This window comes from Antennarius striatus, chromosome 18, assembly GCF_040054535.1.
Source record: "Antennarius striatus isolate MH-2024 chromosome 18, ASM4005453v1, whole genome shotgun sequence".
In the NCBI taxonomy this organism is placed as follows: Eukaryota; Metazoa; Chordata; class Actinopteri; order Lophiiformes; family Antennariidae; genus Antennarius; species Antennarius striatus.
The window spans coordinates 5196027-5220958 of NC_090793.1; the positions used below are offsets into that span (position 1 = coordinate 5196027).

The following is a 24932-nucleotide window of genomic DNA, read 5'->3' on the forward strand; positions in this document are numbered from 1 at the left end:
TCTTCGAGCCAACGCACTTTCCTCCTCTCCTTCTTCGACCAACAGTAATCCAATTTCCACCGGCGCCCTTTAGGTCAACAGCGCCGATGGCGGTCGTTGTTAACCCGGGCCTTGACCGATCCGGTATGGAAGTCATAGGTTTGATTCGCATCTTTGATTTGGCAAAAGTTTTACGCCGAATGCCCTTCCTGACGCAACCCTCTGTATTTATCCGGGCTTGGGACCGGCACAATAAGACACTGGCTTGTGTCCTCTTGCGGCTACATTATATAGTTCAGGAGTCTAAGAGTTTAATATTATTTTAAAGCGTTCAGATATCCAGTTGTAACCAGACAGTTATCTTTATGATCGGTACTGGTTCACGTCCCAATCCATCACATACACCCATGACCTAATTCATCCTAAAATTTGCAACCTTCCCTGCTAAATGAGAGTTGCTAATTCTCTGTAGAATTATAAGTTACGGATACTGTGTGATCAGTCATTTCTCTTTAATACATACCGGTATGGAGAGCAGAGCACTTCGACAGTGATGCTCTGACAATTACTACAGTATTTTGTCATTCATACCTGTTTCAAGCCCATCTGGACAACAGATTTACATTTTACAGCACACAGGTGTTTACCCCCTGGTTTCCAGAACTTCCTTGCTTCCTACACATCCTGCAATCCAGAAAAGGCTGTCACCTCCTGCAATCGATCTTTTCTAAGATCAGTGATATGTCCGTAACTATAATAACAACCCTTTTGTTATTACAGTAGTACAGTTATTACAGTAAAGCCATTGTAAAATCATGTCAGACCCCCAAAAGGGCACAATGACTCTCAGAACTTTAAAGCAAATATTTTGTCACATAACGAATCAGTCCTGCTGTCACATCCCAGCAGGTATTGTGTGTAGTGCTACATTTATTTTATTTTATTTTTGTTTGTTCTTGCAAACACTAGAATGTGTTTGTACTTCAATGGAGGCTAGATATCACTCTCTGTATTCCACCAGAAAGTTAAGTAATGGGAAAAGAACTGACAGTAATGTAAAAATTTGATGACTTTAGTTTTCTTCAATTTCTTATCAATTTATTTTATTTTTTAACCAATCAGTAAATCCTGTGTGTGACTAAAAGAGACTGAAAATATGAGTAGGAAGACTGAAAAGCTGTCCTAAGCAGTACAATACCACAGCTTTTGATGTAAGCACCAAAGCAATTTTGGATATTATCAAGGAAACCATGGAAATGGACAGATCTAAGATCTTCATTTCAGTTCTTATGTAATATAGGTATATGAATAAATTAATTTGTGAGTATGAATATTCTTCTTGGGAACTGTTTTGGAAGGTGCATATGACAATAGGTGCATATGACAATTATCAATTGAACACTGAATAAGTTTTTTGCTTTTACCACGCAACAAGCTTGTTGTTGCAGTGTCAATATGCAGTGAAGACTTTGTAATAATTTTCTGTTACTTTTGTCACCACCAACATATTCTTTGGTTGGTTGGTTAAGTTCAGTCACATAACAACTGGGCGTTGGTTGTAGATCACAATCACAGAGTGACTCATTAAAATGTAAGAAACCATGAAGTTGGTAACTATGAAAATTTTAAAATATAAGAAAAATGGTTGATTCAGCAATTACTTACTGTTGTTGCATTTTTTCAGAAGAAAGACAATACTACCACCTGTTCTTTACATTTGGTCTGAATACAATTTTAATTAAAAAAGAAGTGACTCATATTGTACAGTATATTCAATTAACCACTACAAGCAAAGCAATTCAATTATTGATGATTAGCTTTTACAAATCTTCCAGTTGAAACAGTAGCTTTGTTGGCATATGATTTTCTAAAATATTACTTCTTTTTTTTTGGTGTATAAGGTTGTTCACATTGTTCTTTCACACACATGAGAAAAATTCCAAAAATACACAGGCTATGCCTTAAATACAGAAAGGACAAACAAACACATGCACTCACGCACACATACACCCACACAAGCATGCACACACTAAATCGGTGCAGATGTTTGAGATGTGTGAGTGCTTTGTCTTTGTTGGTAGCATCTGCAGCAAAGGACCGTCACAGTAACAGTGATGACGAGGACCACAATTAAGGTGAAGACAACTCCAACCCACGCTCCAAGATTCAGTTCTGCAGGGACAATGAGAGTCACAGTACAACACATTAAAGTTTGGTTCTGGGGAACAATGTTTCCAATGAACATGCTTGTATTGGCATCAGTTGAGGACCATGTCAGGTAACTTAAGGACTAATATTGTGACTTGGGTGTAATGTCTTAATTTACCGTTGTTGTTTTCACACTGACAGCCACGAGAGGGTGCTCTAGGCTTGTGTGGCGGTATCTGCTACATCTAATACTCTTGCACCACCACTGAAAATTTCAGAATCAACTTATAAAGACAACTAAGGAGACTGAACATAAATAAATCCAAAAAGAAAACCAATTACGAGCTCCAAGCAGTGAAATATGTAGCCAAAAACAGTAATTGAGCAGCAGAAAGTCTCTATCACAGTTCAAAAATGAATTCCACCAGAGTTGGTGGAGTTGCTCAGCAGTGACACAGAGGACAAAGAGTTCAATGAATTTAGTGAATTGAAGTAATTTGGTTAAGTTTTATTTTATGTTGTTTATGCTAAAATTATCTGAATAACTGTTCATATCACTTCCAGTTCGGCTGATGAGTGAATGCTGGCGTACCTCACGGCCGCTACTTGCTGGTCAACTTCTTAACTTTTAAACCACTGAAAATATTTTATGGTTTTATGATGCAATCTGATCCAGCAATGGCCTTTGCTGGTGTGTATTTGCGATCTGCCGTCACTCACTCACTGGAACACCTTATCTGTTGGCACTACACTCTGTGTGAGCCTTAATGGGATCCTATTACAGTTTTTTTCCAGTCACTAACAAGCGTTTGTCCAAACAGCAGTCACATTTTCAAAACTCTAAACACAATTAGCACAGCATCGGTCTTTTGTGGCCATACCATCACACATTTCATGTTGCTTTCACACAATATGCAGTCAATGAACATATTTCCACAATGCTTTAATTTTCTTAAGACAAACTATACCTCCCAACAAAATAGTGGATTGTTTTTCTATTATTTTCGGATGTTAACACACAACATCCCACAATAGAGACAACAATATTCAAAACCTTAGATACAGTATAAAAACCTCTGCTTCTGTAATGATATCAGTTCAAAAAATATCTATCACAGCTGATAAACAAACAATTGAATATATATATATTTTAAATTCTTCTTTTTTAAAAATTTTATATACTCAATTAATCACCAAAGGGAAATTAGTGGCACACTCTAATGTTAGTAATTCACACGTGTATATATAAGTGTGTACAGGCCTTGAACACACACACACACACACACACACACACACACACACACACACACACACACACACACACGGGTCCTGTATGCATGCAGGGGGCGGTAGAGTGGCGGGCCACTCATTTACGGTGCACCCAAATGAGCAACTTCTAAGGGTGACAGCACCCTGCTCAATGGTCCCTTGGCAGTGCTCCAGAGGTGAGCTGACACCTCCCACTGTCAGCTTGAGTCGAATATCCAGTGTTTTGGTAAAGTGTGTTTGCAGAAAAAGATGTATTCTATTTTGAAATGAAGAGTTAGTGTTTATTTAACACAATGTACTTTTGAGAAGAAAATTAACCATTTGGACAACTGTGCTTTCTAGGTGGGAGCCTGTGTTAAGAGTTTAGAAAATGTGACTACTGTTTGGACAAACGCTTGTTAGTGACTGAAAAAAACTGTAAGAAAAAAATTTTTTTTCAGGCGTCTACATATAGATAGTGGTCCTCCTAATACTACCAAATCCTAGAATCTGGAGAAAAAAAACGCTTCCTGCATCAATAGACAATTGGAACCTTTTGGATTTGTGGCTAGCAGACTCAAAAACAATCGGAATGACCACAGCGCCGAACCTTACGTCATCACTGGGGTAATTGATAGAGCAAATTGACCATCCTGAGTCATATTTGATTGTCCACCCGGATATGGCAGTGGTCCTCCCCGCCGGTGAGTTCATTCAGGCTTAGGTGGTGGTGTGCGGTAATGTCCTGGCTCAGAGCTACACATTAAAAGTTGCTCGCAAGCTGTTGAAGTCAGCAGGCATTTGACTAACTAGTTAGGTCTACTTCAGTCATGTGTGTGTGTGTGTGTGTGTGTGTGTGTGTGTGTGTGTGTGTGTGTGTGTGTGTATGTGTGTGTGCAGTAGTTCTGACAGTGCTACCATTTTCCACGACATATCTGAATGTGGTGAGTTTTTGAAGTCTAACTGCTATAAAAACTAAAGACAGAGAGACAGAGAGTTGTGTGTCTTCCTGCAAAGATGTCAACTTTGTGTTAATTTAAATAGGTTGAGGTTTCACCCTGACGAGGTTTAAACAAACTGAGAAACTACCACATGCCACATGATTTTTGGAATGAAAAAAAGTATGACATGGCTCAAAAAAAGTTGAAAAACACTGTTATAAAGTATGCTGTCGTGGAGTTTGTAAAGGAAGAGGGACTAAAAATATATATTTTTCAGCCCTGGAGTACTCTGTTCTGTCTATAACAGTCCTTTGGTGACTATTTCCTGTAGAATGGTGACTGCAACAAGGGTGGTAATGCTGAATATTCTACATGCAGCCCTCTACAGAGGGATAAGTACATTATGTTACACATCAGCCAGAATTCTTTCCATGAAAACGTAAGTACTACTTGAAGTTGTCTTCCAAATCAGCTTGAACTATATGAAGCACCATTCAACTTCCCGAAAATAGTTGTCTACATTTGAGTTTCAATTATCAACTATTTGGTAGCATCAAAGTGCAGTATGTACTTTGCAAAGGTTCGTGATCAAGCTACGGTACCAGTGTGTGATAACAACCTGGATCAGAGCAACACACTGAAAGTTCCTCAAAAGCGGCTGAAGTCAGCTAGCATTTGGCTAACTAGTTAGCGCTGTTTCAGTCAATTGCGTGTGTGTGTATGTGTGTGTGTGTGTGTGTGTGTGTGAGTGTGTGTGTGTCCGCCCGAGGCTATCCCCAGCCACACAGCAAACACATAACTACTTGCACATTAATTACTAATTCAGAATAATTATCTGTTATTTGGTGAATGAAAGCAGCTTTAGCTCTTCTAAGTGATCGAAGAGCTGCATGTACAAACACACACACACACACACACACACACACACACACACACACACACACACACACACACACATACACACGACTGAAGTAGCCTAACTAATTAGTCAAATGCTAGCTGACTTCAACAGCTTGTGAGGAACTTTCAGTGTGCAGCTCTGAGCCAGGATATAACCACACACTGCTACTGTAGCCTGTACAAACTCCCCCTCAGGGAGGACTACGCCCGTATCACATGCCAGAATACAAGAGGAAAAACTTTCTTTCTGGTCTTTCTGGTAAAATGCCATGTTTCATTTGTTTGCGTTACCTTAGCTCTCGTGTTATCCACAATCCCTCATTGTCGATGACGATGGTCTGAAAACGCAACTTTAATTATCTCACCGGCCGGTCTCATCGTGTTTACACAATGAGCCACGAGTCTTTGTTCAGCAAAGACTGGGGAACATGAGAAAGCATGTGTTGTTACTGTACGTCTGGTGCTGGGAATAAAGCATACTCTTCACCTACAAACTGAAAATGACGTGTGTGGTTTATTATTTTCTACAGTGGGAGCAACAGAACCTGAAAATAAGTTTGTTAGAAATTAATATGTACTTTGTTCAGCGGCACCAGTTTAGAATGTTCCCAGACTTGGGATCTCTTCCTGGTTGGACCCAAAGCAATCTATCTGTCAGCAAACTGCATGGTAATCCAATCAATCCAAGGGCTATTGACACAATAAGCAGCGCACCGCACTGTTTCATCTATTTTAACACATCTGGGACTCGCCGGTGTTTCGGATCACCCATTGATCCGGACCACTAAATTGTTTCACCTGGTGAATGAAACGCCAGTGTTTCACCTGGTGAATGGAGCGCTTAGTGTTTTGAAGCACTTGAGTGTGCCTCAGTCATCAGTCACATGGTTTTTCCATGTTTGAAGTGGACTCCGGAGCAGTGGTTCACATGGGAACGCCCATCGACTCCAGGGCGTGTATTGAAGCGCCGGAACAAAGCGGACATAACTACCTGAAGGCTATTTAGCCAGCTTGTCCGTTTGTCCTGCACTGGAAGATTCCCCCTCTTGCCACACATTCAAGTCTTGAGCTTTAAGCACAACTGTATAACTCCAGCAAACACCATTGTTGAATGATAGACTCTGGCCCTAAGAAGCTGCTATCCAAGAGCTTTCTTATTCTAACATTATCTTTCATTGAATGCTTTTGTGAGCATATGCTGTTCAGTGTCACAAATTAATCAGTCAATTTTTTATTTACTTTCATAGTGCTGTTTAACATTGATTTAGACAGAGGTTGTCAACTTTGACATTCTTTGTTCGTACAACACTGCATTATATAAATGTCAGATGATCTATACCAAATAAAAACAAGGTCCATTCATTTGAAATCGAATAGAGCAGAGTCCAGTCTGAGCTGTCTCCATCAGGTTCCGGATACATATGAAATTGACTTCATGATCCTCCTCACCAATCTGATCCACCACAAGACTGTTGTTTTGATACTTAATTATTATTGCATATTTTATTTAATTATACACTGTTTCCATTCTATGCAAAAAACACTTAATTATTATTATTTTGTGTTTTTAAAAAAAAATAAAATACAAGTATGGCAGGTATCAACCTGTGTATCCTAAATATGCTTCAATGTCTCTTTCAGTACGCAGAAAGTGTTTTTGAAGTGTCCCTTCATAAATTTAGGAGTCTTTGGTGCCAGCCATTGCGTGAACTGTAATGAGGAAATGTGTTTACACTACTTCATTTCAGGGATCATCTTAGTATCAGTAGAGGATGTAACTGTCCTGATATGATATGTAGTGTTTCTGCTGTGCATAACAGTGTATTTAGCCCGAGTGTGATTACCTTGCAGCACATTACTGCCTCTATTTGCGCACAGCTGCACACTCCAGGCTCCATGTTGTGTGTTTTTGGGTCTGGAAGGAATGAAAGCTGCAACCATGAAGCAATAACCATCTCCTGCTTCCAGTTTAGATACCTCTGCCAGACTGGAGTCAGATATGATGTCTCTCTACAAGGAAATCATAAGAAATAACTGAACAATCTTTGTACATGTTTAGTTTACAATCAGAAAATATACTTAAGTTTTTTTCCTAGTCAGTTGCAGAATTAATCATATTTTGGGTATATCTATTATTCAAATTTTAATAGATAACAACAGAAAAACCACAGATACAGGTTTTTTGAGATTCTCAGACATTCTTAAAATGAAGTTTTATTCATTAAAAAAAGGTTACAGGATGACAACTGGAAAGAAAATGTGTAATATGGACAAAGTCTTTTCATATTATTTTTTTTCAAAACTTACTCTTTACAATAATAAGAATACATGAAAAAAACATATCAATGTAAGAAAGAACGCTGTCGCAATCATAATGTAAATTAATGAAAGGTTAGTGTTTAAGTTTGCATCAGTTGCATATGATGTAAAGATTGGGGATCCCTGCCATAGCTTGCACGATATTCAAATTCTATGTTTTGTCAATCCACTTAAATGGATCTACCTATCTTGTAGGTATTTCAGTGTTTTTCTGCTACCTACTACAACTACCTTATTTCATAACTGAAATGTTTACTAACTGAAATGTTTATAGCTGAATACTGTACCTTGCCTGAACTTCCAGACTTGTAATAGCTAATTTTATATTTGAGATCATTTTTTAGAATGTCTCTAATGCTGAGCTGCTTTCCCTGCCGATGGATGCCAGTCAGAGGTTCTGTGATGTTGACAATTACACTGCTTTCATCTGCAAAGGCCACAGTAAATTTCACAGCACTGATGTTACCTGCAGAAAGGACAGAAATAAGACATTGATTACTACACTAATATTTACTTGAAATATTGGTGTAGAAATGGTTGTATGAATGGTGCCTTGTCATGGAAAGTAACATATTTTCTGGAGTATAAGTCTGAATGACTAAATTCAGCAGTCAGTCAGCAGTCACACTAGCCAAAAATGCATAACAAAAAAAAAAATACATAGAAGTCACACTGAACTATAAGTTGCATTTTTTGAGGGGAAATTATTGTAAACACAATAACAAATGTAAGTGGATTTGTTCAGCTATAAAGTCTTTGAGCTGTGGCCATGTCTTGGTTAAACAGAGAAAGTCTATCTTATGATCTGTGAGGAGGTCCTGGATGAGATGTTCGTCGTCTGTCAGTGAGTGAACATTGAATAAAGTGAAGTTGAGTTCGGTGTTGCAGTAAGCTAGCGCTCTTCTAAGATTGCACAGACTGCTGTGCCAGCAGATTATAGAAGTATTCCAGTGATCTAATGGTCAGTGAGGAGATCCTGAATAAGATGTCCCTTACCCGTCAGTGAGGGGATATTGAGCAGAACGAAGTTGAGAACGGTGTTGTCGCAGTTGTTGATGATGCCAGCCAACCAAGCAAGGCAGACTAACAGGCTGTAGTCAACAATATGGCTGGTGGGGCATGGATAGCGTCAGGAGATGGACCGGATGGCTTTTATTCATGCTGGGCCACAGTGGAAATTCGGACGGGACCCTCAGTGGATATATTGCCAGCGGGGTTGGAAGGTAGTGTCTGGGTGGAGGTGGAGTTCTATTGGTACAAGTCCAAGCAGGCGAAAGCACAGCCCAGTACTCGAGTAAGCCCGACACTGGCAGGTGAACAGGCAGGTAATAGAGCCAGACACAGGAACCAGATGTATACTCAACAAAAATATAAACAACACTTTTGTTTTTGCCCCCATTTTTCATGAGATCGACTTAAAGATCTATAATTCATTCCAGATACACAATGTTACCATTTCTCTCAAACATTGTTCACAAATCTGTCTAAATGTGTGATAGTGAGCACTTCTGCTTTGCTGAGATAATCCATCCCACCTCACAGGTATGCCACATCAAGATGCTGATCTGACATCATGATTAGTGCACAGGTGTACCTTATACTGCCCACAATAAAAGGCCGCCCTGAAATGTGCATGTTTTGGTTTTTTTTGCTTTATCAGGGGTCTGGGGACTCAGAACCAGTCAGCATCTGGTGTGACCACCATTTGCCTCATGCAGTGCAACACATCTTCTTCGCATAGAGTTTATCAGATTGTCAATTGTGGCCTGTGAAATGTTGGTCCACTCCTCTTCAATGGCTGTGCGAAGTTGCTGGATATTAGTGGGAACTGGTACACGCTGTCATATACGCCGGTCAAGCACATCCCAAACATGCTCAATGGGTGACATGTCCGGTGAGTATGCTGGCCATGCAAGAACTGGAACATTTTCAGCTTCCAAGAATTGTGTAAAGATCCTTGCAACATGGGGCTGTGCATTATCTTGCTGAAGCATGAGGTGATGTTCTTGGATGTATGGCACGAAAATGGGCCTCAGGATCTCATCACGGTATCTCTGTGCATTCAAAATACCATTAATAAAATACACCTGTGTTCTTTGTCCATTAGAGATGCCTGCCCATACCATAACCCCACCACCACCATGGGCCACTCGATCCACAACATTGGCATCAGCAAAGCGCTCACCCACACAACGCCACACACGCTGTCTGCCATCTGCCCTGAATAATGTAAACCGAGATTCATCCGTGACGAGAACACATCTCCAACGTGCCAGACGCCATCGAAAGTGAGCATTTGCCCACTCAAGTCTGTTACGGCGACAATCTGGAGTCCGGTTAAGACCCCGATGATGATGACGAGCATGCAGTTGAGCTTCCCTGAGACGGTTTCTGACAGTTTGTGCAGAAATTGTTTGGTTATGCAAACCAATTGTTTCAGCAGCTGTCTGAGTGGCTGGTCTCAGACGATCTTGGAGGTGAACCTGCTGGATGTGGAGGTCCTGTGCTGGTGTGGTTACACATGGTCTGTGGTTGTGAGGCTGGTTGGATGTACTGCCATATTCTCTGTAACGCCTTTGGAGACGGCTTATGGTGGAAAAATGAGCATTCAATGCGCGTGCAACAGATCTGGTTGACATTCCTGATGTCAGCATGCCAATTGCACGCTCCCTCAATGCTTGCGGCATCTGTGGCATTTTGCTGTGAGACAAAACTGCACATTTCAGAGTGGTGTTTTATTGTGGGCAGTATAAGGTACACCTGTGCACTAATCATGATGTCAGATCAGCATCTTGATGTGGTATACCTGTGAGGTGGGATTGATTAGCTCAGCAAAGCAGAAGTGCTCACTATCACACATTTAGACAGATTTGTGAACAATGTTTGAGAGAAATGGTAATATTGTGTATCTGGAATGAATTATAGATCTTTAAGTCCATCTCATTTAAAATGGGGGCAAAAACAAAAGTGTTGCGTTTATACTTTTGTTGAGTGTAGATTTACGCATGTTTGTGACCAAAATCAAGCTAAGACTCAGGCTGAAAAATGTGCTGAAAAACACTACACAGCTGCATAGCACAACCTGTGAGCATTCTTGGCTGAGTCTTTCACAACCTGCTGCCCTTCCTGGACAATGGCCGCAGAACTCCTTACATCCTCCTCTGTAATGTTAATGAGACATGGCACAGTGGGAGGCGGTGGGAGTATAGGAAATAAACGAGGCATAGAGTAGAGATGATGGAATGAGGGTGCAGTGGAAGGGGGCTCAGGAGAGAGGAGCTGAGAAGTGCAGGGAAGTGAGTGTACAGGTGGAACGGCATTATGAGGGGAGCTAGGGGGATGGTCGGTCCGTTTAAACCTGTTGAAAAATAGACTTGACTCACTGGCCCTATGTAAATCTCCATCCATCTCTTGGCCAGTCTTCCTTTCATGGCCAGTGAGGAATCTCATCCCATGCCAAACATCCCTCATTTAGTTTTGTTGGAATTTGCTCTCCATCTTCCTCCTGTAATGCTCCTTACACTTCAGCTCAATCTGCATATTCCTCGTCTCCTCTTTGTCACCATTCCTGAATGCAGCGTTTTGTCTGTTTAGGTTTTCTTTGAAATATTAACTATTATGAACATTCAATAATGCTGTGATGGCTGCTAGCCAGCTGGAGACACTGCTGTTACAACGCCAAGTTGTTGCTTATTGCTCACAAACAGTCAACACAGCTAAGTTGTGTTGAGGGGGGGAAATATCACCACTGATAACTTCTTTACTTCTCTTGAACTTTGCAAGGCACTGAAGGCCCAGAAAAGTAGTCTGGTTGGTCCAGTAAATAAGAGTAGACAAGAGCTTCCTCCATCTGTCGAGCAGCAAAGGGCCCTGGACACTGAAGATGTGCTGAAATGTGACAGTGCAACCCTAACAATCTATCAATGCTAACCAAGGAAAAATGTCTCCATTCTAATCACAAGCCACACAGCTGTCAACATCACAAGTGGCCATAAGGATAACCTGGAGACTTATGTACAGTACCACAACAGAACCAAGGTGGGAATAGATGTGCTTGATCAAATGGGGAGGAAATATTCATGATGATGGCCATTAGTGGTGTTTTGTAATATTCTTAACCTGGCTGCCATAAATGCTTCAATCCTGTTCAAGAAGTGCACCAATAAGATGATGTCACAGAGGAACCTCATAATGCGACTTGCAAAGGAACTTTGCTCAAGACACATGAAAGTAAAAGCCTGACAAATGATGGTGCAGGAGCCCCATTTGGACCAGCAGTAGATGGAGAGGAGAAGGCAGTGCCAAGTGAAGGATAACTGTGTCAAATGTCATAAGGTAGTGGGAGCTGCACAAGGAAAGTACAGGTTACCTGTGTTGACTATGAGTGATTGGGGCATCGTGACATCAGTGTCACCAGCTGGCGGCAGCTATCACAGGGTTATTGAATGTTCATAATAGTTAATAATTTTCAATGTTAAGGTCTAATGATGACACCAACATATTTTGAAGCAGGCTACGTTTGTTTTCATTTCAGAGTTACATTTGTTTTTATTTCAAAGTTCGAATTAGGATGTGTAATTGCAGAGAAGTTACGTTGGTTCAATTAAATAAAACTCTCAATCAATAGTTTTAATTTGGTGCCCTCATGTGTTTTTCCCTATTACACCAATTTTTTCTTGGATATTTTACTGATAATCCAAATTACATACAAATAATATCTGAGCAGTCACTACTCAGATCTCTTTTGTGTTTCAAAATGACTGCCTCGAGAGTTCTAGTGTTAATCAACATTGTTTAACTTTGTGTGAAGAAAATGGCAAAAACATTAGGCGGTACAAATAAATAATTTAAAAAAAAGAGTTTGATGATAAAAAAAAATTGAAAGGAAAAGAAAAGAATAGAAAGTTGTGTTGAGTATAATAATTCTAGTTCATGTATGTTTTGTATTTCATAATTTCCTATTGCATGCCTTGTATTCATTAATGCACTTCATGTTCTCAGTTCATAAAAAACTTCTGTAAATAGTTCTCTCACTTTTGTGATCAAAAACATTAATTTGAATCTCAATTTTGAGGCTGTTCTGTCAATATTTTTAAAATTAACAATAAATATAGCAACTTCTGAGCAATCCATATCAATTTCAGACTTAAAATAATGTAGCGATGTAAGCTCCACCCATTTCCGGTCAAACCACGCCCACTTCCGGTTTAAGCCCTGTCCATTCTGAGTACAGATACGGATACAGATCATTTAGATGGCTGAACAGATATTGATACAGATAGTGGTGTATGCTCATCCCGACTGTCTGTATTTGTTCATCTAAATTATTTTACCAGTATCTGTATTCAGAACGTGTGGAACTTAAACCGGAAGTGGGTGTGGCTTGACCGAAAATGGGTGGGGCTTAAATCTGTACATTATTTTAAGTATGAAATTGATATGAATTTATCTGAAGTTCCTATATTCTTCTTCTTCTCCCTTCGGCTTTTCCCTCCAGGAGTTGCCACAGCGAACCAGTTATTTCCATCTAACCCTGTCGTCTGCATCTTCTTCTCTCACACCAACTACCTTCATGTCCTCTTTTCGTCAGTGACACTATCTCTAGACCAAACAGCATCGCTGATCTCACCACAGTTTTGTATACCTTTCCTTTCATTTTAGCTGAAACTTTTCTATCACACATCACACCTGACACTTTTCTCCACCCGTTCTATCCTGCCTGTACACACTTCTTCACCTCTTTTCCACACTCTCCATTGCTCTCTAGCTTTTCCTCCACCTGTTCCCTGCTCTCACTACAGATCACAATGTCATCTGCAAACATCATAGTCCATGGAGATTCCTGACTACCATCTTCAGTCAGCCTGTCCATCACCATTGCGAACAAGAAGGGGCTCAGAGCTGATCTCTGATGCAGTCCCACCTCCACCTTGAACTCCTAAAGCACAACTCACCACTGTCTTACAGTCCTCATACATGTCTTGCACCACTCTAACATACCTCTCTGCAACTCCACACTTCCTCATACAATACCGCAGTTCCTGTCTGGGCACCCTGTCGTAACCTTTTCCAGATCTACAAAAACACAATGCAGCTCCCTCTGGCCCTCTCTGTACTTCTCTATCAACATACTCAAAGCAAATACTGCATCTGTAGTGCTCTTTTTTGGCAAGAAACCATACTGCTGCACACAAATGCTCACTTCTGCCCTTAGTCTAGCTTCAACTACTCTTTCCCATAACTTCATTGTATGGCTCATCAGCTTTATTCCTCTGTAGTTGCCACAACTCTGCACATCTCCCTTGTTTTTAAGTTCCTATATTTATTGATTGTTTTAAAAAAGTTACAGAGCAGCCTCAGGAAATAATGAACTACGAAGTAGACATGAACAAGAGTTGTCATACTCAACATTACTTTCAATTTTTTTTTTTGATCAAACTTCTTTTTTTAAATTTTATTTTTACCACTTAATTTTCTTGCCACTTTTTTTTCACACAAAGTTAAACAATGTTGTCTAAGGTATATGTGTGTGTGTTTGTGTGTGTGTCTTGCATGTGTGTGTGACTGAGTGACTGTGTGTATACTGCATAACATGCATAACAAATACCTACTTTCTCTATAGGGGTTGAAAGGTGGAGAATAAGTGTGAGGAAGTTCTTCCAGGATATCATCGTAGTCCATAGTAACAGGCTCTGTTCTGATATCAGCAGAGTAGACCCTGTCAAACAAGAATGCATGAATGGGACTTAACACCGACCAGATGGATTTTATTGCTGCTTAGCCAACATGGTAAAAATTCGGGTCATACCCTCGGTTGATGTATTGCCAGCAGGGTTGGAAGGTAATTTCTGATCGGGGGTGGAGTGCTGCTGGCGCAGCTACAGGTTGGCGATTGCACCATTCAAAGGAGGTAGAACAGGCAGGAAAAGGGGCCACATACATAAAAACCAGATCTATGTTCTATTGGACCACATTGTGGATTAAGACTCTGGCAGTATCAACATCCACGTAAATGCCAGGTGAGGGTCAGGCCATAATAGGACAGGTAAGCTAACATTGGTTAAGGCTCACACAACTGCAGCGTCAGCAGATCATAAAAGTATTCATGTGAGTGAGTGCCGGCAGATCACAAAAGCACCCCAAAGAAAACAATTGCAGGGTTGGACTAGGTCATAAAAACATAAAAAGGTGTAGTCGGTTTAAAAGGAAACATAAAAATTAAGAAGTCAAACAGTAAGCAGTGGCAGCAAGCATTCATTCTTCAGCCAAATCGGATGTCAAGAGGGTCATGCAATGACCAAATGACCAATAAGCAAAATGTTGGTATCTGTCATTCTTAAGCTTGGGTCCTCTATCAGAGGTCTGTTGCTGTACACTCTCCCAGTGCTGTACACTTGGTTGTGCCTCTTCATTTTTGCTGATCTGGTTAGCATCATAAACCATGCTACTATGTGCTGGACCTTCTCAGGGCATCTTTGCACAGTCAACACCTAGGGTCTTCACAATGGTCACACCTTTCAGGGTTAAGAATCTGAGACAAGACCAACTGCCACTAGAACTGAAGAAGCCTCTTGGATGAGAGGTGAAACATCTTCAAGAAGCTTTTTTAAAAATCCAGTGGATTAACTTTGGATAACTTTGACCTCGATAAATGACAATCTACACAGACATCTTGCAAAACACTTTGGAAGGAACACCGTCATTGTGGTGGGGGAGTACAAAAGGACAATGAAGAAAATTGCAAACTACAGAAGCCTCTTGTGTTTCAACCTGTGATACCTCTAAAACAATATCATCCCAACCAGCTTACGGCTGGGATCTACGGCGAGGAGACACCGGGCAAACATCATCCTGGAGAAGGCCCGAAATTAGCTCCCGACCGAGAGAGTGAGGCTGGTCCACTTCACTATTGATTGCCTGAAGGACAAAGGCTGACCTGCCTTTCATGAAACTAATGCCAGTTTTGCCACCTATGGTCCTGGAGAAAGTCTCGAAGTTTGTTGAGACAGTAGAAATTCCTCAATACTTTAAGAACAAGGAAAGGCAAAAACATACGTTTCTTATGCTCAAATCCCGGGCAAGCAAAACTACAAGTGCAAAATAACTCAGCGGGAGACAGAAACCGGTGAGTCCAACTACAGACAACACACAGGACAGATGGGTGAGGAATTTATCAGAATGATAACTCACCCAACCAGACAACGACGTCCTTGCCAAAAGATTGAACTTTGCCATCACCCCACAGCACTCGCCAGTTGTGGACCAATTATGGCTACTGAGTCAGCCATCAAGAAGAAAAACCTTTCCCTAACAGAAGCAGAGGGGCTAAGGTAGCAGCAGGTAAGGTAAGGTAGCCTTTTCTGAACCTAAGGTCCCCCCTTCCAACTTCTCCACCCAAGAAAGGGAGGCAGTGACGGCACTGATTAAGAGCACAACATTACTTGCAGCAAATCTAGGAAGATGTACATTGGTTCTGAACACAAGAGAATAACACAGCAAGGTAATGGCACCGATCAATGACAGTAGCACTTTTTTGTGAACCCAACCAGGAGCTACAAAAAGTTGTGGATGCCTACAGAACCTACAGAAAGAAAAAACATAAACCACCTGCTATACAATCATCTGTACCCTGGGGAAGTCATTCCATGCATATATAGCTTCCCAAAAATTCAAAAAGAAGACCATCAGACTTATTGTCAACAGCATCAACTCAGTTACATATCATTTACATATAAGATCGACATGTTATTTGTAACCACCATGTTGCCACCATCTCTGCCCCATTGTTGGGGAAGAATCCCTACCATATACAGAACTCCATGTACTTTGGGGAAAAGGTGAGGGGACTGAGACTAGTTTCAGATGAGACTGTGGTATCCTACGATGTCACCTCCCTATTCACATGTGTTCCTGCAATGGAGGCAGTAGAAACAGTATGACAACAGCTTTTACAGAACAACACCCTCAGTGACACAACAAACCTCAACCCTGACCAGATCTGCCAACTTCTGGACCACTGCTTGAGCGCCACCAATTTCCAGTAAAGAAGAGCTTCTACAGGCAGAAATTTAGATGTGCCATAGACTCGCTGGTGTCTCCTATTGTGGCCATTTTGTACATGGAAGAAGAGGAACACAGGACTCTGACCTTGTTCAACGGAACACCAAACCACTGGCTCCATTGTGTGGATGACACATGGGTCAAAATCAGAATTCACAAGGTGCAAACTTTCACCCAATTCATCAACTCAATGGGCAGCAACATCAAGTTCACCAAGGAGGATGTAAAGGACAATAGTTTTACCTTTTTGGATTGTGAGACACATGTAGAAGACAACGAAAGTCTGAGATTTGAGGTGTGAAGAAAACCAATGCACACAGACCAGTACCTTCTTTTTGACTCCAACCTTCTGTAGAAGCATGAGCTTGGAGTCATAAGGACCCTGCAACACAAGGCTGACAAGGCTAGGAAAAAAAACACAAACACCTGGAAGGGGCTCTGAAAACTTCTGGATATCTTGGCTGGACTATTGTAAAGGCTCACACAAGATCCAGAAAGGGGATAAACCCAGTGGATTTTTAACAAACACCAGATGTCTGTGTACTTTGAGCCGAGAAAGATCTTTGATCAAAGAATGGTCCACCAAAAAGATCCCACACTCTGGAGTATGCAGGTAAATGTCATGAGAAATGCTCAGATGTTTACATAGGGGAAACTAAACAACCACCCCACACCCCACATAGCTCAACACCGAAGAACCATTTCAACAGGACAGCATTCAGCAGTCTTCCTTGACATTAAGGAAGAGAAACACTAATTTCATGATACCAATGTTCAGATTTTGGACAGAGAAGACAGAGTTTCAGAGAGAGGAAAAAGAAGCAATCCAGTCAAAATGGAGAAGCCATCTTTGAACAGGGGGATTGGGGGTGGTCTGTGAAATCATCTTTTCTGTGACATCATCTTTTACAATCAGGTCTTTTGGGTCAAACTACCCAAAACAACTACTCAGCAGATTGATCCAAGTGAAGTGTGTCATGCTAATGATCCCCGTTAGCATACAAGGCTCAGTGAAATTTGCAAATATGCACAGCATAGTTGCACCCTTATATACTCAAGAATGGAGGTGAAGGGTATATTTATTGTTTTTGGTAAGTCTTAGGTAATGTTACTTGTATTTAGAGTAGTAATGGCATTAAAATCAAATTCAGCTTTATTGTTAAGTGTACCATATGTAACACAGGGATACCTTTAGGACCTAGGGGAATGGGCGGAAGCTATTTAAGCAGCCTGGTAGCAAAGATCTCACTCTCTCTACTATTGTCACATGCGTAATGGCAGCAGCGGTGTGGTAAGTCACGCCAAACATTGTTTAGCGGTATCTGTAGTGTTTAAAGAGTAGTGCTAGCTTTGCATATGATGAAAGCTCATAACACGCCCCTATATAAATGCACTGACTATGGGACAGCTAATAACTGGGGTTTTTAGGGGGTTGTTTTTCACCATGCTTCCAGCCACCTGTGTGTATTTTAATAAATGCAGTTCTTTTTTAGTATTGGTTAGTGCAATGGCAGACACACGACTGAGCCACACCTTAGTGTGATCAAATCCCTGGGTGAAGCCAGGTAACGCTCATTTGTTGGACAGTTTTATGAATGACTATGGTTTTTAGAAAATGTATGAATTAATGTATTCTAATTTCCTGTTCATTTTTATAAAATTATCCACAAGTGCGATGACTGTCACTATTCTTTCCCTATTATAGTTACTGGCCTTTGTTTTATTTCCCTTTTAATTATTTTATTTTTATTTTATCTGACACATTACAAGGGCAGATGTGTCATCACCTGCACCGACAGGTACAATTATTTAAGAGTGGTAGAATCAAGGGGAGGCACGTGGCTCCATTTATCTAGTGACTCTTCTTTTTATCGTTTTGAGTCATTGCCTTATTTAGTCTATAGTTTATTGTTTTGAGTGCCTTGCCTGTTAATTGGCATCATAACACGTGTATTTTGTTGTGTCCGCAGTGACTCCCAGTATTTTATTGTGTGTTTTGGGCACTAGATTGTGAAGCCTTTGGGTACTTTCGCGCGAACTACCACTGATTACAGGCCGTTGTGTGGTGCCAGTACCTATCAGGTGTTTTTATACTGTGTGGCTCTAGGCTTGTCACATTGGCCTGCCCTGTAATTTTTGGTGTCGGACTTTTAATTGTTTTGACTTATGTTTTAACTCAGTAACCTGTTTTAATAAATTATAAATTCCTTTTTTAACTACCAGCCTCTTGTCCCGTTTGTTCTGGACACTGACCTGTGTATCCAGTAGATAGATTGAATTTAGTATTTATAGTCTTAACGACCACTAATTCAATACTACACATTCTGTATATGCACGACATACAGCACAGAGGAAATTGCAGTCCTCTCTGACCCACGGTAAACAGGCAGTACAACAGGCAGTACAGCAGGCAGTACAACAGGTAGTACAAGACAGGCAGTACACACAGGCAGAACAACAGGAAGTACAACAGGAAGTACAACACAGGACAACATGGGCAGGACAAAACAGGCAGTACAACAGGCAGTACAACACAGACAGTACATCAGACAGTACAGCACAAAATATGAGACAAAACAGGGATGGTAAACATCTCTATACCCTCTTTAATCCCGTAGGGGAAGTGACCTGTGCACAGTGCCTGAGTTAATGGGGGGAGAGAGACGTAGGTAGTCAGGTGCTGGGGGGAGGGCAGGACAGGGTGAAGATAGAGTTCAAGGTTGTGGCAGGGGGCAGAGCTGGGAGGAAGTTAAGCCTCCTGACTTCCTTGTGAAAGAAACTGTCCTTGAGCCTGCTAGTTTTTGCCTGCTGACTCTGCAGTCTCCTACCTGATGGCAGCAGGCTGAAAAGGCTGTGAGAGGGGTGGGTGGGATCACCTGCAATGCTGATGGCTTTGCGGGTGAGGCGGGTGTTATAAATGTTTGTGAGGGAAGGGAGAGAGACGCTAGTGATCTTTTCAGCTGCTCTCACAGTGCGCGGCAGGGTCTTGCGGCAGGAAACTGTGCAGGCGCCATACCACACAGTGATGCAGCTGGTCAGGATGCTCTCGATGGTGCCTCTGTATAAGGTGATCATGATTTGGTTGGGGCTCTTGCTCTCCTCAGTTTGCGGAGGAAGTAGAGGCGCTGTTGGGCTTTTATGGCCAGTGATGTGGTGTTGCGGCCCCAGGACAGGTCCTTGGAGATGTGCACACCCAGGAACTTGGTGCTGCTGACCCTTTCCACTGCAGCACCGTCGATGCTTAGTGGAGCATGCTGGGTGCGTGTTCTCCTGAAATCCACAACAATCTCCTTTGTCTTCTCCACATTCAGATGGAGATTGTTGTCCTTGCACCACATAGCCAGGCAGCTCACCTCTTTTCTGTAGGCTGTCTCATTGTCGTTGTTGATGAAACCCACCACAGTCGTGTTGTCTGCAAACTTTATGAAGAGGTTGAGCTAGAAGTTGGTGTTGAGTCGTGGATCAGCAGAGTCAAGAGGAGGGGGCTCAGTACACAACCTTGGGGGGCTCCTGAGTTCAGCGTGATGGTGCTGGAGGTGTTGCTACCGACTCAAACTGCCTGTGGTCTCCCTGTCAGGAAGTCCAGCAGCCAGTTGCATATGGAGGTGTTGAGTCTAACCTGGTCCAGTTTATGGATGAGCTGCAGGGGGATGATTGTGTTGAATGATGAGCTGAAGTCGATTAACAGCATTCTGGAGTATGAATCCTTGGTCTCCAGGAGGGTGAGGGTTGAGTGTAGGGCAGTGGAGATGGTGTCATGGGTCGAGTGGTTGCACATATAAGCAAACTGAAAAGGGTCCAGGGTTGAAGGGAGGGCAGACTTGATGTGGTACATGACTAGCCGCTCGAAGCACGTCTTGAGGATGAGAGTGAGTGCAACTGGGCAGTAGTCGTTGAAGCCAGATGGGGGCAACTTCTTCGGGACTGGGATGATGGTGGTGGCTTTGAGGCAGGTGGGGATGACAGACTGGCTCAGAGAGATGTTGAAGATGTCTGTGAAGACATCTGTGAGCTCATCAGTCTCTCAGGATACAACCAGGAATGTTGTCAGGACCTGGGGCTTACCGTGTGTTGGTCATTCTGAGGACTTGCCTCAAGCTGTCCGGAGAATGCGTCAATGCCTGGTCGCCAGGATTGGGTGGAGTCTTCTGTGCCGGGATGCTGTTGTCTGCCTCAAAGCGCACGAAGAAGTCATTCAGCTGATTCAGCAGAGTGGTGGAGCTGTCGCAGGACTGTGGAAGGGGCTTGTAGTTCGTAATGGACTTAATCCCTTGCCACAGGTTCCTGGTGTCTCTGCTGTCGCTGAAGTGGGTGGCGACCCTCCTAGATTACTGTCTCTTGGCCACTCTGATGTCTCGTGACAGGTTGGCCCCAGCTGTCCTTAGGCCCACCTTGTCCCCAGCTCTGAAGGCCGTGTTCCATGCCCTCAGGAGCCTGTGGACTTCCCCTGTCAGCCATCGCTTCTGGTTGGCTTGAATGGAGATTGTTCTGGTGACCGTGACATCATCCATGCATTTCCTCATGTATGCAGTGACGGTATGCAGTGTACTCTTCTGTGGTGTTGTTGTGGGTGAATATGCTCCAGTCTGTGGTGGAGAAGCAGTCCTGGAGTGCCTCTGATGACCCATCAGGCCACACCCGTATCTGCCTTTTCATGGGTTTGACGACTCTAACGAGCTGTCTTCTGTATGCCAGCGTTAGCATAACAGTTGTGGTCTGATGCCCCAAGGTGGGGGAGGGCGCTGGATTTGTAGGCATCCTTATGTGTCGTTATAGACATTGTCCAGGATGTTAACTCCTCTGGTGGCAAAGTTGATATGTCAATGTAATTTTGGAAACACATTCTTGGAGTTTGCATGGTTAAAGTCCCCCGCCAGAATGAGGAAGACATCGGGGTGGGCTGTCTGCTGCTCACTGATGTGATGGTAGAGATCATTCAGTGCCTCACTCCTGTTGTTGCTGGAGGTGGGAGGGATGTATACTGATACTAGCAATATTGTAGATAACTCCCTGGGCAGGTAGAATGGCCGGCACCTGATGATAATTAACTCCACAGGAGGAGAGCAGTGTGTGCAGACCACAGCAGCGTCAAAGCACCATGCATTCCTGATGCATTCCCGCCGCGGTTCTTCCCCCCCCTCGACGAGCTCTCTGTCAGCCCGGCAGCATGTTAGCCAGGCCAGCTGAATGGCACAGTCCAGGACGATGTTGGTGAGCCATGTTTGCACAAACACAAAGACACAACACTCATCCACAGACTTAGTTGATGATCAGAGCAGGCAGTTGTAGTCCAGTTTATTGTCCAGCAAGCGTACGTTGGCGAGTGTGATGGTTGGGAAAGCCGGCCGGTGAGAGCTAGAAGCTAGCCTAGCCCGGATGCCTCTGCGCTGGCCCTTCTTCTGCTTTCGTATGTTCTACCTGTGGTGCTTCCACTGCAGGCTGGGTGCAGGAGTGGAGGTTGGTGGTTGAACAGGCCTCCGGAGCAGGCCGCACTCACGCAGCACTTTCGCGTCTGCCTGGGTTTAAGTCCAAAAGAGTTGTTCTGCGCATGTCGAGCAGAAACTCACAGGAGTATGAGCGCCTTGGGGCAAGTAGACATGACAAAGATGGACATGACAAAGATGGACAAGATGGGAAAACACACAGAGAGACAAGACACAAAAAACACGAGAGAACCGCTCGATTGAGAGAGAGTAGCCGCTGCATGTGCACACGCCGCCATCCTATCAATCAATCAGTCAATCAAATTTTATTTATATAGCGCTTCATCATGGCAACAGACATTTCAAAGTGCTTTAAGAGACAGAAAAACCCAACTGAATCCTCCAGGGCAAGCATTAGCGAGAGTGGCGGGGGAAAACTCCCTCGCTGAGGAAGAAACTCCGACCAGGACCTAGACTCTTTTGGGTGGCCATCCGCCTTGACCGGTTGGGTGGAAAAGTAATAAAATGAAGATAAGGACAAGGTAAGAGAAAGAGAGATGAGAGAGAGTGGCAGATAGGCCAGATTGAGTCAGTGTCGTAATGGTTATAAAATGACCTCAAATGGTGAATATGGACTGACATTTAATAAGTAATCTTAAGAACAATTCAAATTATGAATAACCTGTCTGAACCAATTATGTTCATATGTTGAGAGACTACCAGTATATCTTTTTTAACTTTTGTATTACACGGGCCTATGAATTATATAATTTTTGCTTCTACCTGTCAAAAGCTTCAAGGTAGTTGGTTAGATCACATTCTGGCTCTCGGAGTCGGATGCAGTCAGGATTCTCCTCCCAGTCTCGATCATCCCTGATACACATACAGTATACACACAGGTTCAATATATAGTAAGAGTAAATACATAATTTCCTCAAGGGGATTATTGAAGTGTATTTCTTCTTCTTCTTTTTGAATTTAGAAATCAAAATCTTTTTTTTCTTCTTGATCTTAAAAATCTTGTCCTTCTTCTTCAGTGATCTTCAAGGCTCACCATCATTATATTTTTGGAACCCTTTACAAGGGTTCACAACAATACAAGGTGAAAAATAAATGACACTCCAGCATGTAGGTAAATTTAAGGAATAACGCTGGTTGTGAAGCAATATTATTAATCATGTGGAAATGCTGATGCTCTGAATGGGATACTTAATTTTATCGTAGCAGTTTCCAACAGTTTAAGTGCAATTGTGTATTGATAATATACTTTAACAATGTAGTTTAATTGTGAAGTGATTAATGTCTTATTACAGATCATAATGTAAAATTCATGACTGTATGTGTGCGCAAGTGTGTGTGGTGTGGTGTGGTGTGTGTGTGTGTGTGTGTGTGTGTGTGTGTGTGTGTGTGTGTGGTAACTCACTCAGAGTACAGGACAGTATATGTGTAGTTTGACGCTTTTATAGTCCAAGTGAGGATGGTTTTGAAGTCCAAAGACACCCAGTGTACATTGTCAGCTCTTGGCACACTGTTTTTTTCTGCAAATAGAAGGTAACATGTTCTACGCATTGTTGACTTTCATAAAGTCCCCGTATGGGGTGGGGACTTTACAAAAGTCCCCACCCCATACCTCAACTGAAATTAAGGACAGACATTGTCAATGAGCAAAGTTGAACATGAGCCAAGCTTCAAACAAACATGCAGACTGTCTGTCTATCTGGTTATTTACTATATCTCTATAGCTATATCTCTCTCTATCTCTCTATGTAATTATGTGGTCTTACCAATAGTAATGGCAACCAAAGCAGAGAGACAGATTCCAAGATACTGCAAAGTTTTCAAAAACGCTAGCATGTTAGTACAACCCAAATTCCTTTTTCCTTAAATCCAAAGAAAATAGTTGAAGAACGACGGTAGAGTGAGTGGGAGATGTAGAAGGCACACTGGGGTACTAGTCAGGGTTCCGCCTCATTCTGCCTGCTGATCCCTCCCACATTCCAGCCTTCTGTACTGCTTGAACTCCATTTTCCAAACTCATTTTCCAAAATGAGAGATACAATTTAATTTAAAAAACAATAGGCCAAGGCGACTCTCTATTTAAAAGTCAGCAAGTTTCTCTTTGTAACCGTCCAGTGTATAATCCACATAAATGTAGTATACATCTTTCTACCTACTTAAAAAGAAATATGGGAAATGTCTGCTATGTGACTCGCACAGCAGACACTTGCCAACAGTCAGAAAAAAAAAATGTTATTCTAACCCTTGATTGCATAATTCAACTTTGAAGCTTGCGTATTATAATAAATGTTTGGGAAAATTCTGACTAAGAATGACTAGATATGACTAGGTAACAAAAAATCTTGTATGAAACATAATGGGGTGAGGTGTCTGGAGTTTAAATATGAGCGTAACTTACTGTAAAGATGTAGATAGATAAAGGCAAGGCATGTAAACCGTAGCGTAACTATAAATAAGGGACAACATGAGTGTAGGGTCTCGGCTGACAACTGAGCATGTTAAAATCCATTACTGAGAAGAGCAGAGAGTTTACAGAGTGGGGGAGCGAAGCGCCTCAATACATCCTGTTTGGAACGTCATCTATTTGCCTTTATTCAGTCCAGATAGTTAAAAGAATGGACCAAGAGCAGATGTAAATAATATATTGATCAAAACAGAAAATGTGTGTGTGTGTGTGTGTGTGTGTGTGTGTGTGTGTGTGTGTGTGTGTGTGTGTGTGTGTGTGTGTGTGTGTGCGTGCATGCGTGCGTGCATGCGTGCATGCGTGTGTGTGTGTGTAGTCGGGGGTTTCTAATTGCTACCACATTTCTCTAAATGACACAAACAGTTCCCACAGAGTTGCTTAATGCTGTTTTATAAAAACTGGTCACAATGTCCTAAATTCATCCAAAGCTGT

At 42.1% G+C, this 24932-nt stretch overlaps 1 protein-coding gene across 2 annotated transcripts; it reads right to left on the reverse strand.

Annotated features, from left to right (window-relative positions):
- Positions 1-1684: 1684 nt before the first annotated feature.
- On the reverse strand, positions 1685-23950 carry LOC137611969 (tissue factor-like). Of its 2 annotated transcripts, XM_068340218.1 has the most exons (7): positions 23803-23950; positions 23442-23556; positions 22802-22891; positions 14147-14253; positions 7823-8001; positions 7061-7226; positions 1685-2151 (listed from the first exon to the last, which is right to left on the reverse strand). In XM_068340218.1, the coding sequence occupies exons 1-7, from the start codon at positions 23870-23872 to the stop codon at positions 2009-2011; spliced, it is 870 nt and encodes a 289-aa protein (XP_068196319.1). In that variant the 5' UTR covers positions 23873-23950; the 3' UTR covers positions 1685-2008. The 2 variants fall into 2 exon arrangements, with proteins under 2 accessions (XP_068196319.1, XP_068196320.1); XM_068340219.1 differs by lacking the exons at positions 22802-22891; positions 23442-23556; positions 23803-23950 and adding an exon at positions 14344-22325.
- Between the last annotated feature and the right edge of the window lie 982 nt (positions 23951-24932).